Here is a 15,104-nt window from a genome sequence, read left to right as displayed (position 1 = left end):
TTTGGATGAGATACTTTTGTAGCAATAACAGGTACCCATGAGCCTGAGACTTGCTAATTGAAACCTCTTTAGATACACTTTCAGAGAAAGTTGAATTCACCTTTTTTAAAAAATCAGGGCTTAGCTAAGCATCACATTTAATATTTGATTGCGTTTCTTGTCCTTATCTCTTGACCTTATCTCTTACCTCCTGAGCTTTAGTACCTTTATTTAGTGTGTTCAGTTCACCAAGCATTTCCATATGTGAAATTTACAGTTTAGCTTCAAATACTTCCTTAGGTGGGTATTATTTTTCTAATTTTACACGCAGGGAAACAGAGATAACATTATCTTCTCAGATCATATTGATACTAACCTGAAGGAAGAAATAGGACTCAAAAGAAATAGGACTCAAGCTCCTCTTAATGTCTTTATGAAGAGAACTAAACTCTGCACAGATCCTTTTTCAGGTGAATGCTTACTATGTTGAGATAAAAGCTTACTATTATGTAAGTACTAAATTTTCAATTCTGAATTCTAATTACTTTTCCTGGCATTTGGGAAGAATTTGATTAAGGATTGTGATTCCTAATAAATATGTAATTATTATAAACATTATGGTTGTGAAAAACATAAAATTTTAATACCATTCTAATATTTATATATGTTTATTTCCTATTTAACTGCCATTCTCATTCCTCACCTGGCATTATTAAAGTGAACTTAATATTTGCTTTTGCTTCAAAAGTAGGTATTTTTTTTGCCAGCCATTCCCTGTCCTAGTATTTTTAGGAACAGCCAAGCCAGTTGAACTCCCCCCTGCCCCGCCTTCCCAGACAAAAGCTTTTTAAAGTTGAAACCTGACTTCGGGTTATTCAAAGAAGAACGTAAGAATTTGATTTGAGTTAAAATGTAATTGGATGACTTCTGCATGTAAGGCATGCACAATGCAGGCTGACACTATTTTTAGCTATGGCAGATGACATTTATGATTACCAAATGTAGGCAACTCTTCTTACTGTGCATTGAGCGAGAAGTTTTTATTTTAAAGAAAAGATTTAAGTGTACTGACTTATTTTGATTTAAAATTTTAGTTTGATAAAGATGCTATTACACAAAACACAATCATTTTCCACATTTTTATCTTGGAAACAAATGTTGGCAAGGACTGCAGAGCATTAAATTTTTTCTAAACTACAAGGGTTTGTTAAAATTGATGAGCATTATTTTTAGCAATTCATAAGCATTCCCCCAAAGTTATACATGGAAAAGTACTGCTAGATTCATCTCAGATCTTTGAAAGGATGTTTAATGAACATTTTATATGAGTAAGGTTGAGGCCACAGAATAGGGTTACCTTGTATGATTAACCCTTTATTCTGCAGTATAGGAAACTTGAGGAACCATGAAAAGTTAAACTTTCCTTATATAAACTCTTTGTCTTAATTTTGGTTTTTCAAAAATAAGGAGCCACTAAAGTGATTACCGAGGAATCCAAAATTAGCATTTTGGTGATCCTGTAGTTCTTATTGAAAGGTGTCCTTTATTTTAATTTGAAAATTAAATGTTTCTGTTCTAAAAATAATCTGGCTGCTATTCAGACAATGCAGCAAGCATTAATGATGTAGGTAATGGGAATATAAAGATGAAAGGCATTTATCAGTTTTCCGGGGTCTAGTAAGGGGAGACAAGCCTGCAAAACAGTGTTTTCTTTTTTATAAATTACCTGAAAGCTTTTTTGTTATTTAATAAATGTAGACATCTGAAAATAGTGTAAATAAAATAAATGTTAAGTCTAAAGCATAGAAACATTTTTTAAATACATCAATTAGAATTAGTAACCTGTCATAAGGTATACATTCATTCTAATCAGTCAACAATAATATTGAAAATGTAGTAGTTTTTGGCTTTCTGCTCAGCTCTGGGGATAAAGTTGGGTATTAAGACATACATGTTCTTTTATGGAGTTTGCAACCTAGTAGAGAAGTATGTTGAAATGAATGTTTTTTTAAAGTTTTATATCTATTTCCAGGATAATTTTCTTCACCCCCTTCCCAAAAAAGGCCCCCACACCCTTTAGCAGTCACTCCTCTTCCCCCAGCCCCTGACAACCACTTACCTACTTTCTGTCTCTACAGCATTCATAACTTGCCTATTAAAGGCATTTCATATAAACAGAATCATAAAATATATGGCCTTTTGTGACTGGCTTCTTTGACTTAGCATATGTTTTCAAGATTCATCCAGGTTGTAACATGTATCAGTACAGTAGTTTCCCCCTTATTCTTGAGGTATAAGACTCTAAGACCCCTTGCATATGCCCTAGAAACTGCAGATAGGACCGAACCCTGTATATACTGTTTATTCCTGTCTATACATAACTGTGATAAAGTTCAATTTATAAATTAGTTACAGTAAGAAATTAACTTTAACAATAAAATAGAATCATGGTAACAGTATACTATAGTAAAGTTAAATGAATGGTGTCTTTCTCAAAGTATCTCATTGTGCTATACTCACCTGCTTTTTAACTGTGGTTGACTGCAGGAAACTAACCAGGGAAAGGGAAAATGCAGGTAAGGGAGGACTACTGCAGTTCATTTTGTTTTATGGCCTAATAATATTCTGTTATATGGATATACCTTTTTTTAAAAAAAACTATTCATCAATTGATAGACATTTGGGTTGTCTGTCTCCTCTGGCTATCCTGAATAATGCTGCTATGAATATTTGTGTGTTAAATTTTTGTTTGGACACAGGTTTTCTAGTTTCTTGGGTGAAAATTCCTAGGAGTGGAATTGCTAGGTCATAAGGTAACTCTGTATTTAATTTTTTGAGGAACTGCCAAATTGTTTTTCACAGTAACTGAATTTTACATTCCCATCAGCAATGTATGAGGCTTCTAATCTTCATCACTTCTTGTTAACACTTGTTATTGCTCATCTTTTTGATTATATCCATCCTGGGGGGTATGAAGTGGTATCTCATTGTGTTTTGGTTTGCATTTTTGTAATGACTAAATGATGTTGAGTGTTTTTTCATGTGCTTATTGGCCATTTGTGTATCTTCTTTGGAGAAATGTCTATTCAAACCTGTTGTCTATTTTAAATTGTTTTTTACTGTTGTAAAAGTTTTTAAATATATTCTGAGTACAAGTCTCTTATCAGATCATTGATTTGCAAGTGTTTTCTCTCATTCTGTGTGGTATCTTTCCACTTTCTTTGTGGTGAAAGTTTTTAATTTTAATGAAGTCCAATTTATCTTTTTTTTTTGTTGTTGTTTGTGCTTTTGGTGTTATATGTAAGAAATAATTGCCTAATCCAAAGTCATGAAAATTTACACTTATTTTTTTCTTAAAGAGTTTTCTGGCTGAGTGCCGTGACTCATGCTTATAATCCCAGCACTTTGGAAGGCTGAGGCAGGAGGATTGTTTGAGCCCAGGAAGCTGAGGCTGCCTGCTTTGTTTTGGCACCACTCCACTCCAGCGTGGGCGACAGAGTGAGACCCTGTCTCAACAACAATAACAACAACAAAAAGATAGGAAAGAAAGATAAGAGTTTTCTGGTTTAAGCTGTTAACTTTGACTCTTTGAGCCATTATGAGTTAACTTTTATATATGATATGAAGTAGAAGAATCCAACGTTATTTGTTTTGCTGTTGGATATCCAGTTGTCCTAGCACCATCTGCTTAAAAGACTGTTTTTTTCTCATTGAGTTGCCTTGGCACCCTTGTCAAAGTCAGTTGACCATAAATGTACTGGTTTATTTCTGGGTTGTCAGTTGTATTCCACTAATCTACCTGTTTGTTCTTGTGTAACTACTCTACTGTCTTGATCACCATACCTTTTTAGGAAGTTTTGATATAGGGAGGTTCGAGTACTCCAACTTTTGTTGTACTTTTTCAAGTTCTTCTTTATTTTTTTGGATCCCTTATATTTCCATATGAATTTTGCAATTGACTTGTCAATTTTTGCTAAAAGACAGCTGGGATTTTGATGGTGTTTGTATTTTAGATCAATTTGAGGAGTGTTACTGTCTTAATGTCTTTCAATTCATGAACAGGAGTCTTTCCAATTATTTAAGTCTTCAATTTCTTTCGACAATGTGTTATTTATAGTTTATATGTCTTAAAATTATTTTCACTGTATTCCTAAGTATCTTATATTTTTCTGTGCTATTATAAATGGAATTATTTAATTCATTTTCAGATCGTTTATTGCTGGTGTATAGAAATACAATTTTTGTATATTGATATTGTGTCCTACAGCCATGCTGGACTCTCATTCATTATTTCTAGTAGCTTTTTTGTGGATTGCTTAGAATTTTTTAAATGTATACAGCAGGCCCTCATATCATTGTTTTGTTCAGTGTTGTTTCGTTACAATGTAGATGAGGAAAAAAAAGCAATTCCTGGCTGGGGCCACTGTGTGTATGGGATTTGTATGTTCTCCCCATGTCTGCACGGGGTTTTCTCTGGGTACTTTGTGGTTTCTTCCCATATTCTAAAGATGTACACATTAGGTTCATTGGTGTGTGTCAGTTGTCTCAGTATGAGTGTGGGGGTGTGTGTATGAGTGTGTCCTGTGATGGAATGTTGTCCTGTCCAGGGTTGGTTCCTGCCTTGCACCCTGAGCTGTCGGGATAGGCTCTGGCCACCTATGACCCAGAACTGGAATAAGCAGGTTGGAAAATGAATGAATGAATGAATGCAGATTATTGTAAAATAAAAACCCATAAGGTATACAATAATGATGCAAATGCACAACAATCAATGGTGCAGTGTGAAGGCACTGAGTGATCCTGCCATGTTTGCTGTTTTTGAACTGTGTGGTGGCGGTAGGAGGTGCTCCTACCGCAGTGTTTGCTTTGTAAACATTTGTTCCTTGGTTTAACCCACTACTGCTATAACCACCATCACTGATTCACCAAAAATTGTGTTTTAAAAAAATCTTCCTTAAATGTATGTATAGCTTACATTATTTCAATGTTTAATAGTAGCAGTGTTTTGAGTCTTTAGATTTTTTTTTTTTTTTTGAGACAGGGTCTTTCTCTCTTGTGCAGGCTGGAGTGCAGTGGTGTGATCTCAGCTTGCTGCAACCACTGCCTCCGGAGTTCAAGCGATTCTCCTGCCTCAGCCTCCCGAGTAGCTGGGATTACAGGCACCTGCCAACATGCCCGGCTAATTTTTGTATTTTTAGTAGAGACGGGGTTTCACCATGTTGACCAGGCTGGTCTCAAACTCCTGACCTCAGGTGATCCGCCTGCCTTGGCCTCCCAAAGTACAGGGGTTACAGGCGTGAGCCACTGCGCCCAACCTTTATTTAGAATATGATGATGTTTTTGTCACCAGAAATATGCCATAGAAACTGAAGTCTTGTTTATATAAATTAACCTATGGTAAATTGGTTTTGTTACATGTCATTTCACTTAAAGGCACAGTTTCCAGGAAGCTATCCTCAACATTTAAGTGAGGATTTACTGTATAAGATCATGTTATCTGCAAATAGAGTTTAGTCTCTTCCTTTCCAACATGGGTGCCTTGTATGTCTTTTTCTTGGCCAGTTGCACTGCATAGCACCCCCAGGACAATGTTGGACCAGAAGTGGCAAGAATGGATGTACTTGTCTTGTTCCTGGTCTTAGGGGGAAAGATGTTTACCATTTAGTTTGAGGTTAGCTGTGGGTTTTTTTAGATGATCTTTGTCAGTTTGATAATGTTCCCTTTTGTTCCTGATATGTTAAATGTTTTATCTTGAAAGGGTGTTGGAGTTAGTGAGATGCTTTTTCTGTGCGATGCTTTTTCTGCATCTATTGGGATGATCATGTGGTTTTTGTCCTTATCCTGTTAATATGGTATATTATGTTGATTGATTTTCGTATGTTGAACCAATCTTGTATTTCTGAGATAAAGGCCACTTGGCCATGGTGTATAATCTTTTTTATATGTTGCTCAATTCAGTTTGCTAGTGTTTTGTTGAGGATTATTGCGTCTGGATTCATAAGGGATGTTTATCTGTAGTTTTCCTTTCTTGTGATGTCTTTGTCTGATTTGGTATCAGGATTGAACAAACTTCTAAATTAACTAATGAATCTAAATTAATAATTCTCTTGTTGACCATTAGAAGCCAACAGTATTTGACTATATTTCTCAGAAGGGATTTTAGTAAAGTTCTATACCTCCCTCCTATTGAGAATCAATTATCTTGGATAAACAATCTTTCAACTTTTTTTATTAAAACCAATTTGAGGAAACTGTAAGGGACTAGAAATTTTGTTGGCAAATGTCAATTAAGTCAGCCATACTGTTTGCTAGCAACTAATATTTTTTCATTCTTGCAGCTTCACTAACAATCTCTTCAGCTTCTTTACAGGAAAAGATTGAAATTCTTCTGTACTTTGCACAGTGGGGTTGGTGGCAGTGTAGATTGCCTCTCAGATGTTCCTGTTTAGGATGTATTCATTTTATCTTATGTGTGACTATCAGTGCCTAGTTGTCTCATTTCTCTTGGCTGTTCTTCCCTTTTTTTCTTCTCCAGTGCTCTAAAGGGTCTGATGGCTCCACTAGAGCATTCCTAGTGCTTGTTTCAGTGTGTCTGTTGTGATACCTGCTTTGAGCTACTCTCATGCAGCTGCTTACATATTTTTGTGCAGTATGTGTGGGCTTACGCATGTAATTTTCAGAGCTTTTCCATTTATTGAAAAGACCTTGTTCCTAGGAACCATAAGACAAGAGGAAAGGAAGTGGTAGGTTAGGGTTTACTGTACTTTCTTAAAGTTAATTTTATTTAAGGTTGTGATCATTGAGTACTGCTGGGCCGTATACATGACTACTCTGGTATCATCAACTTTGGGGAAATTGACCTGATTCAACCCAGAACACCAGAATCATCAACTTAAATACTCTAGAATTTTAACTTGTCAGCTGGATCCAAATATTTATTAAGCTAACAGAGAGGGTGTTCTTTTTCCAATAGGAAAGCCTACTGTGAAAAATAACACTCGTAGATTCTTTAGTAGTACCGAATAGAAACAGAATGGTGTGGATTTTTTTTCTGATTATAGTAATGATTCATACTTGCCAATAGAGTGGGACCATTTCAGATGGCACAGAAAAGAATAAAGCAGCAAGTAAAACTCATTGATATTCCCGTTATGCAGAGAAAAACACTGCTTAGTGGTTATCCTTTCAGACTTTATATGTTTAATTTCTTAAGTGAGAATATACTGTGAGTCTTTTTGTAACATTCTGTTTTCATTTATCATTATGGACATTTTTCTGTGATAATGTAGATCTGTATCACTTTTTTAAATGGCTATGTAACACTTCTCTTGCATAAATATACCCTAATTTTATTTAATTAGATTCACATGGTTTTTGAAAGTCATTTTCAACAACTTAATTATAGTTCTCTACTGTGGGAAAGTACTTATCAAATATATTGGAGTAAAGCCCTTTTCTCCGTTTTTGGGTCTAACGGTAGGTGAAATATTCACATTAAAATTTGTCCCTTATTGATTAAACTATCTTGTTAATTTCACTTAGCCTTTGTTGGCCTTCATGATTCATCTTGCATCTTGTAATTATCTGCCTACGCTTTGCCCATTTGTTATGCACACACACGTATAACATTTTGAAGGACTTTAATCAGCTGAGCCTTCAATTTGGCATCATACAACGGAGAATATGAGTTTTATCTATAGGAATCCTGGGTTCAGATCCATGTTCTGCCACTTATTAATGATGTGATCTCGGTCCAGTCATGTAGGAGCTGGGTTTCACTCTTTCAAGCCTACCTTTCATTAGGTTTATTTGTTTGTTTGTTTAAGAGATGAGGGATCTCTGTATTTCCCAGTCTGGTCTTAAACTCCTGGCCTCCTACCTCGGCCTCCCACAGAGCTGGAATTACAGGCATAAGCCACTCTGCACAGTGGCTCATTAGGTTTTAATAATTGAAAGAGATAATGTTGTATAGGCTACTGCAGTGTTTGGCATAAGTTTATGTGCTCAGGAAATAAAGAAGGTGTGGAGATTGGAGAATGTAGATCAGCAGTCAAACATCTATCAGTCTTAAGAGTATCATTTCTCATACTTTTAAAAAGTTTCATACAGTTGCCATAATGATAGAGTTTATAATTGCTTGGAAAATTGTAGGAATATGAATTTGTTATATTCCTAAAGTTTTAATAATGTCCGGTACTTAAGATATTTCTAGGAAGGTTCAAATCAGAAGACTGGTGTGAATAAAAATATTTAAGCTTCCTTCTCCCCAAAAAAATATAGATCTAAAAAGGAAGGAAATATTTTTAAATTATACTGAGCACAGATAATGCCACAGTAGTACAACTTCATTGGTTTGGATCCACTGACAGGGAATTTGAATGCAGTACTAATGTATGTATCTTTGTACTGACTATAGATCATGTTAATTCCTTAAGGGAAAAGAGAGAAGATGAATGCCCTTTATGGACGATAAAACTGAAGGCCAGAGAGGTTGGAGTCCTATCCAAAATCACAAAATTGCTGAGCTGGTACATGCTAGGATGTGGGTCTCTTGAATCCCAGACCTGATATTTCCTTTTACCATATTCATTTAGGTAGAAATTACAGACTAATTATAAATCATATCTAGTCACTACACCTGTTTAGACAGTAACTCTGTTATATTAGGGAGGTTTGATTAGACATTTATGTTGTACAGTACAAACCTCTCAAATCTACAGTCATTGATTTCATGGCCAGGTTTTACTGAGTAGTTTTTAATGATAGTAAAAAATAGCGAGCACATCTGCATTTACTTTAACTTTTCACCAATAGTGATTTTGAAGGTTAATGTTTTTGAGCATTTTGAGAACCACTTTTATAAAGGAGCATTTGTTCATTTGGAAAATAGATTTGAGAGGCTGGGCACGGTGGCTCACACCTGTAATCCCAGCACTTTGAGAGGCTGAGGTGGGCGGATCATGAGGTCAGGAGATCGAGACCATTCTGGCTAACACGGTGAAACCCCGTCTCTACTAAAAATACAAAAAATTAGCCGGGTGTGGTGGCGGGCGCCTGTGGTCCCAGCTACTCGGGAGGCTGAGGCAGGAGAATGGCGTGAACCCGGGAGGTGGAGCTTGCAGTGAGCTGAGATCACGCCACTGCACTCCAGTCTGGGCGATAGTGCAAGACTGTCTCAAAAAAAAAAAAAAAGAAAGAAAGAAAAGAAAAATAGATTTGAGGTATACCTTACCTGCTTATTCCTTTGGGCTATTAGCTTTTACTTACCCTATAATAGTAAAAACTTAGATAAGGTTTAAAATCCTTTCCAATGTGGTTTATAAAGTAACATGTTTACAGTACGACACAACAGTATAGTTTATTGACTTTAATAATACGTTTGAAATTTTCTTCTTTATATATTTACTATTTAGATAATGTGATTGTGGTGATAATAATAATAACAAATAGCCCTGACATTTATTAAGAATTTATTATATGCTATGTACTCTATTAAGTGCTTTACATTAATTATCTTACTAATGAAAAATCTAGTGAATCACATCTCGAGATCATTCCTATTTTTTGACAAATCATTAGCTGTATATATTTATGGGGTACAATGTGTTTTGACAGGTATACAATGTGGTGTGATTAAATCAAGCTAATTAAATTACCACCTTGTTACCTATTATTTTTGTGGTGAGACATGAAATTTACTCTTCAGTTATTTTGAAATATATAGTCTGCTGTTATTGACTGTTGTCACCCTGGGGTGCAGTAAATCTCAACTTTTTTCTCCATTCTATCTAGAAACTTTATGCCTTTTGTTCATTCCTATTTTAATGTACGTTTTATAGATGAAGAAACTGAAATATAGAGGACTTTAGTGACTTACCTGAGGTCACATAGCTTGTAAGTTATGCAGTCATTTTTTTTTAGTCTCTGTGACCCAACTATAGAACCTAAGTTTTTTGTTTGTGTGTATTAAACCACTGCTGTAGGGCACAAAGGGAGCCTCACAGGAAAGAGTGATCTTACCAAGGGCTGTCTTTATCATCACTTCCCCGTTCTCTCACTGTACCCTCCTAATAATAAAAAAAAGGCATTAATTGTTAGAACCACTGCTAGCAGAAAGGTGCTTACAGTTAGACCTGTACCTTTAGGTTTTCTAGATGCCATTCATTCTTCAAGACCCAGCTTAATTTCCATTTACAATATTTCACAGTCTTTTAACATTTCTTCCAGTTTTTCCCTTTTCTGAGTTCTCATAACAGTGCAGTATTTATTTTATACCTTCATTGACTTGCTTTTACATGTTTTATCTTTCCTAGAATTGTAATGGTGGACAGGACCTTCAAGAATCAGAATGAGTTTTCTCATTCTGCTAGGTTGAGTTACTTGAACAGTATCACTTCATTAAGTGTTTGCTGATTGCCAGAAACCTATTAGCATTGCTCCTATCTCCTTATTCAGTATGACATTATTCGTAATGTCTTTTTGACAACCTATAGATAGACCATTTCAAGTTCTTGTCAGTCGTCAGTTGTGCTAGTACAATAGTAGAAACTAGTGGGATAGCACTGAGCTCATTTAGATGTTTTAGGCAGGGCTGTACCAAACAAGTTGGGGAATATTTGAATAAATAGTTGAAATCAGAGTTTGAAAACAAAGCTCGAAATCATATATAGAATGTTAAATTAATAGCATTCAAGCCATTTAGGTGACTGAAATAAGTGTTTGAATCCCTGCTATGTACTGGACACAGTGTTGGGCATTTAAAATATCCTAAACAGTACTCATGATATACTAGCAGCAATTAAGGACTTTGTACTAATATCCAACATTGTGCAGTTCACATACATAGTTTTCCCCACAGAAGTACCCTTAAGAGCAAAGGAAAGTTACGTACACCTTAGGGGACCTGGGGATCAAAACCAAAGCAGCCCTAAAACTGTGATTTTTCTTCGATGTCACCTCTTCTTGCAAAGAGTATATCCATATTTATTTTACTATTAAATTTTTTTTCTCCCAATTGTTCACAGTTCAGAGAGATTAATTACATCAGTCTATGAATTCAGGATCACTTTGGCACACTTCAGGGTTCTCCTTGGATTGAGCATTACCCGATTTTGAGACATCAGGCTATGCTTCCTTGATCCCCTCAGTGGCCCTGTGGCCATGTCCAAGAGCAGACATGCTAAGTTGGGCTTTGTCTGACTCATTACTATTAATAAACATTATGTAACAGTGTAGCACATTTACTTTTCTTTTTTCTTTGACCCCAAAATTTTTACAGCATTATATTTATCAACTCTTAGAAGGAAGTAGCTTTTCAGGTAATCTAAAGGCTGTTTTGTCTTTTGCTTTGTAGAAATTTTTCTTTTAATGATACCCAGGTTAAGTTACAATTTTGTTTCTCAAAGAGAGATCTTAAGAGCAGAGTTGTTGCACAAAAAAATCAAATAAAAACCGAGGTGAGTGGATCACGAGGTCGGGAGATGGACACCATCCTGGCTAACACGGTGAAACCCTGTCTCTACTAAAAATACAAAAAATTAGCCGGGCATGGTGGCGGGCGCCTGTAGTCCCAGCTACTTGGGAGGCTGAGGCAGGAGAATGGCGTGAACCCAAGAGGCGGAGCTTACAGTGAGCCGAGATCGTGCCACTGCACTCCAGACTGGGCGACAGAGGGGGACTTCGTCTGAAAAAAACAAAACGAAACAAAAAGAGCAGAGTTGTAAAGCTCATTCATATGTGTAGTTTTTCTATCTCAGTCTTTTTTGATTTATTTTCTGCATATATTTTGGTGTCACTGAAGTATCTCATTTTAGTGTGTTAATATTTTTTGTTATTGGAATTTATTTATTGAATTATTTGATTATATAGCATGCATTGTATGAGATGAAAAACCCCAAGATGATTTATTTTTTCTTTTTCTTTCTTTTTTTTTTTTTTGAGACGGAGTCCTGCTCTGTCGCCCAGTCTGGAGTGCAGTGGTGCAGTCTCGGCTCACTGCAACCTCTGCCTCCCGGATTCAAGCGATTCTGCTGCCTCAAGCCTCCCGAGTAGCTGGGATTACAGGCATGTGCCACCATGCCCCACTAAATTTTGTATTTTTAGTAGAGATGGGGTTTCGCCATGTTGTCCAGGCTGGTCTGGAATCCCTGACCTCAGGTGATCCACCTGCCTCAGCCTCCCACAGTGCTGGGTTTACCGGCATGAACCGCCGCGCCCAGCCCCCAAGATTATTTTAAGTAACTCCTTGTTTTGGATTAGAAGTCTTCTAGGCTTTGGAGACATTTAATCATTGTGTATGGCTAGAATGATTTGGTTATGCAGAAGTAAATAACATTTCATGGAGAGGTGTTATATGATATACAACTAAGAGTGTGTTTAAAATGTGGGTTTTAAAGTTAATGTTTCTTTAACTTAGTGTTTCTTTAACTTTTTAGGTTTGGTTTTACTGTATGTAGTAGTCTTTTTATTTTCATAGATGGAACAAATCCAAATTGATAAAATAATGTTCTAATTTCAGATTTCTTTTTCAATTTTTAGTTGTTGACCTCCTCTACTGGAGAGACATTAAGAAGACTGGAGTGGTGTTTGGTGCCAGCCTATTCCTGCTGCTTTCATTGACAGTATTCAGCATTGTGAGTGTAACAGCCTACATTGCCTTGGCCCTGCTCTCTGTGACCATCAGCTTTAGGATATACAGGGGTGTGATCCAAGCTATCCAGAAATCAGATGAAGGCCACCCATTCAGGTGAGATGTCTGGAAAACAAGGCATGCATTGGCAATAGTGTAAACAGGATTAGCATTAAGACTTCATCTACTGTCTATAGAGTTACAAGCATGCACTTTTTTCTTAAAGATAATTGCAGATATTTGCTTAAGCTATACCAAAAACATCTGCTTTCGAGATTTTCAAAAAGTCGTTTCAAAGGCTCATGATGGAGGAGACTGTTTACGTATCATTAAACTAACTCTGCTACTTGTTAGGAATATTTATTAGAGTTAGGCATTGGTTATCTTACTTTAATGAGTGTTGTGTCTTTTTAACATGGGTAGGTTTGGTGAGGGTTATATATTCTTTATTGTTTACTTTTTATGCTGTCTGATAACATCCTTTCTGATATTTCATATCTTTCTAGTAGTATGCTGATATTTTTCTATTATGCTTTTCTTTATGTATTTTCTTTATCTAGTTTCTTAAGGCATTACTTTTTGATTATTTTTTGGAGAGCTTTATTTCAGCATCTCCTTGTCTCTCAACTATCATCTTCTACCCTTATTTTCACAAGTGTACTATGGCATTATATAGTTGCTATTGAGACACACCTCAGCTTGAGTCTGCCCTCACCTCATACTCTGCATGTGTTTCCTCCTCTTTTTTAATTGACATATAATTCATATACCATAAAACTCATTTATTTTTAGTATATTCACAGAATTCTACAACCATCACTGTTTTCATCACACAAAAAGAAACTTCCTACTTATTAACAGTTCAACTCCCCAACCAACGCCCAACAACCACTGGTTCACCACGTTTTTAAATGAATTTTTTTCCTCAAACTTGTTAATTTCTGTCTGTAACACCACTACCATGCTAGTTTTCAGGCTCCTGTTTTGATGTTATGTTTGTTTTCATCTCATGTAAAGAAAATCACTAAATATTGTTAAGAAAATCACAAAATTTTGTTCTTTTCCACTGCTTCCTCAGTCTACCAGGAGCCTCTAAAGCAAAGCCATGGCCAAATTCAGTCTGCTGCCTGCTTTTTTTTTTTTTTTTTTTTTTTTCTGAGACGGAGTCTCGCTCTGTTGCCCAGGCTGGAGTGCAGTGGCCGGATCTCAGCTCACTGCAAGCTCTGCCTCCCGGGTTTACGCCATTCTCCTGCCTCAGCCTCCCGAGTAGCTGGGACTACAGGCGCCCGCCACCTCGCCCGGCTAGTTTTTTGTATTTTTAGTAGAGACGGGGTTTCACCATGTTAGCCAGGATGGTCTCGATCTCCTGACCTTGTGATCCGCCCGTCTCGGCCTCCCAAAGTGCTGGGATTACAGGCTTGAGCCACCGCGCCCGGCCTGCTGCCTGCTTTTGTAAATAAAGTTTGTTGGAACACAGCCATGCTCATTCATTCAGCTGGTTTCATACTGTAATAGCAGAATTCAGTAGTTGTAACAGAGACCATATGAACATGAAAGCCTAAAATGCTTAACTATCTGGCCCTTTACAGAAAAAGTTTGCTGACCCCTAATTGGACTCCATTTGTTACCAGATTGACTTCTAGTTACCTTGGATTACTGCCGTTCTTACAGATGATGTCAGATTAATTTTTCTAGAAGTACCACTTTTTTTCTAAAGAGAAAAAAAAAAAGAAAAGGCAGGGGCCCTCTATAGACTGTAGGATGAAGTCCAGATGTCTTTGTCTTGTCTCTCGTTTATTCCTTCTAGAGTTTTGTACCCATGTTCATGCTGCCTTCCTTAGCTCCCTAGATCCCTCAGTCATATTTTTTATTTGGTTCTGAGTTTGATTCAAGACCCAGCTCTTTGGAGGATTTCCTAACCCTGACCCCAAATAATCTGAGAATTCAGTTCCTACTGCATTAAGTATGCCTTTGAAATGTTAATTGTTTTGCATAAGGAGATCATTTTTCTTCAAATAGATTGCAGTCATTTAAAAACGATTTCTAACTTGTTAGCTTGAAAGTAGGGGAAACAAAGAAAAAAACTATTTCTGGCAAGGTAAATACCTGTTTGGGCATATGAGTATGTACCTACCTACAACATGATCCAGTTGATATTAATGGGGAACTTAAATGGATTTACATACTTTGAAAGAGGAGACCTACTAAATTATTTTGCTTATTGTAAAGACTGGTGATCTTTCTCTGGCTTTCTCTTTTTGATGAAGTAATGACGTTATACAAGTTTGGGGGAGAGACCAACATTTATTGACTAGCTCTTATATGTCTAACCTTTTATGTACATATTATTAATAAGTTTAAGTTTATGATAATTCTATGAAATAGGTGGTATCACTCCATTTTACAGGGTGGCAGAGAAAAACTTGGAATTCAGTAACTTGAAATTGTAGTTTCAAAATGGCAGAGCCAGCCAGACGTGTTGGCTCATGCCTGTAAT

General features: G+C 36.4%; 1 protein-coding gene across 3 annotated transcripts in view; it reads left to right on the top strand.

The window, feature by feature from the left end:
- The window catches only part of RTN4 (reticulon 4), a 79,461-nt gene that overhangs the window by 51,095 nt on the left and 13,262 nt on the right, over positions 1-15,104 (top strand). For all 3 annotated transcript variants that reach the window (XM_009184184.4, XM_003908661.5, XM_009184185.4), the window contains one exon: positions 12,517-12,724. In XM_009184184.4, the coding sequence (XP_009182448.1) occupies positions 12,517-12,724 (208 nt within the window). The remainder of the gene's footprint in view (positions 1-12,516; positions 12,725-15,104) is intronic.

This window comes from Papio anubis, chromosome 14, assembly GCF_008728515.1.
Source record: "Papio anubis isolate 15944 chromosome 14, Panubis1.0, whole genome shotgun sequence".
In the NCBI taxonomy this organism is placed as follows: domain Eukaryota; kingdom Metazoa; phylum Chordata; class Mammalia; order Primates; family Cercopithecidae; genus Papio; species Papio anubis.
The sequence above is the reverse complement of the archived record's forward strand: the minus strand, read 5'-3'. Positions and strand labels throughout refer to the sequence as shown.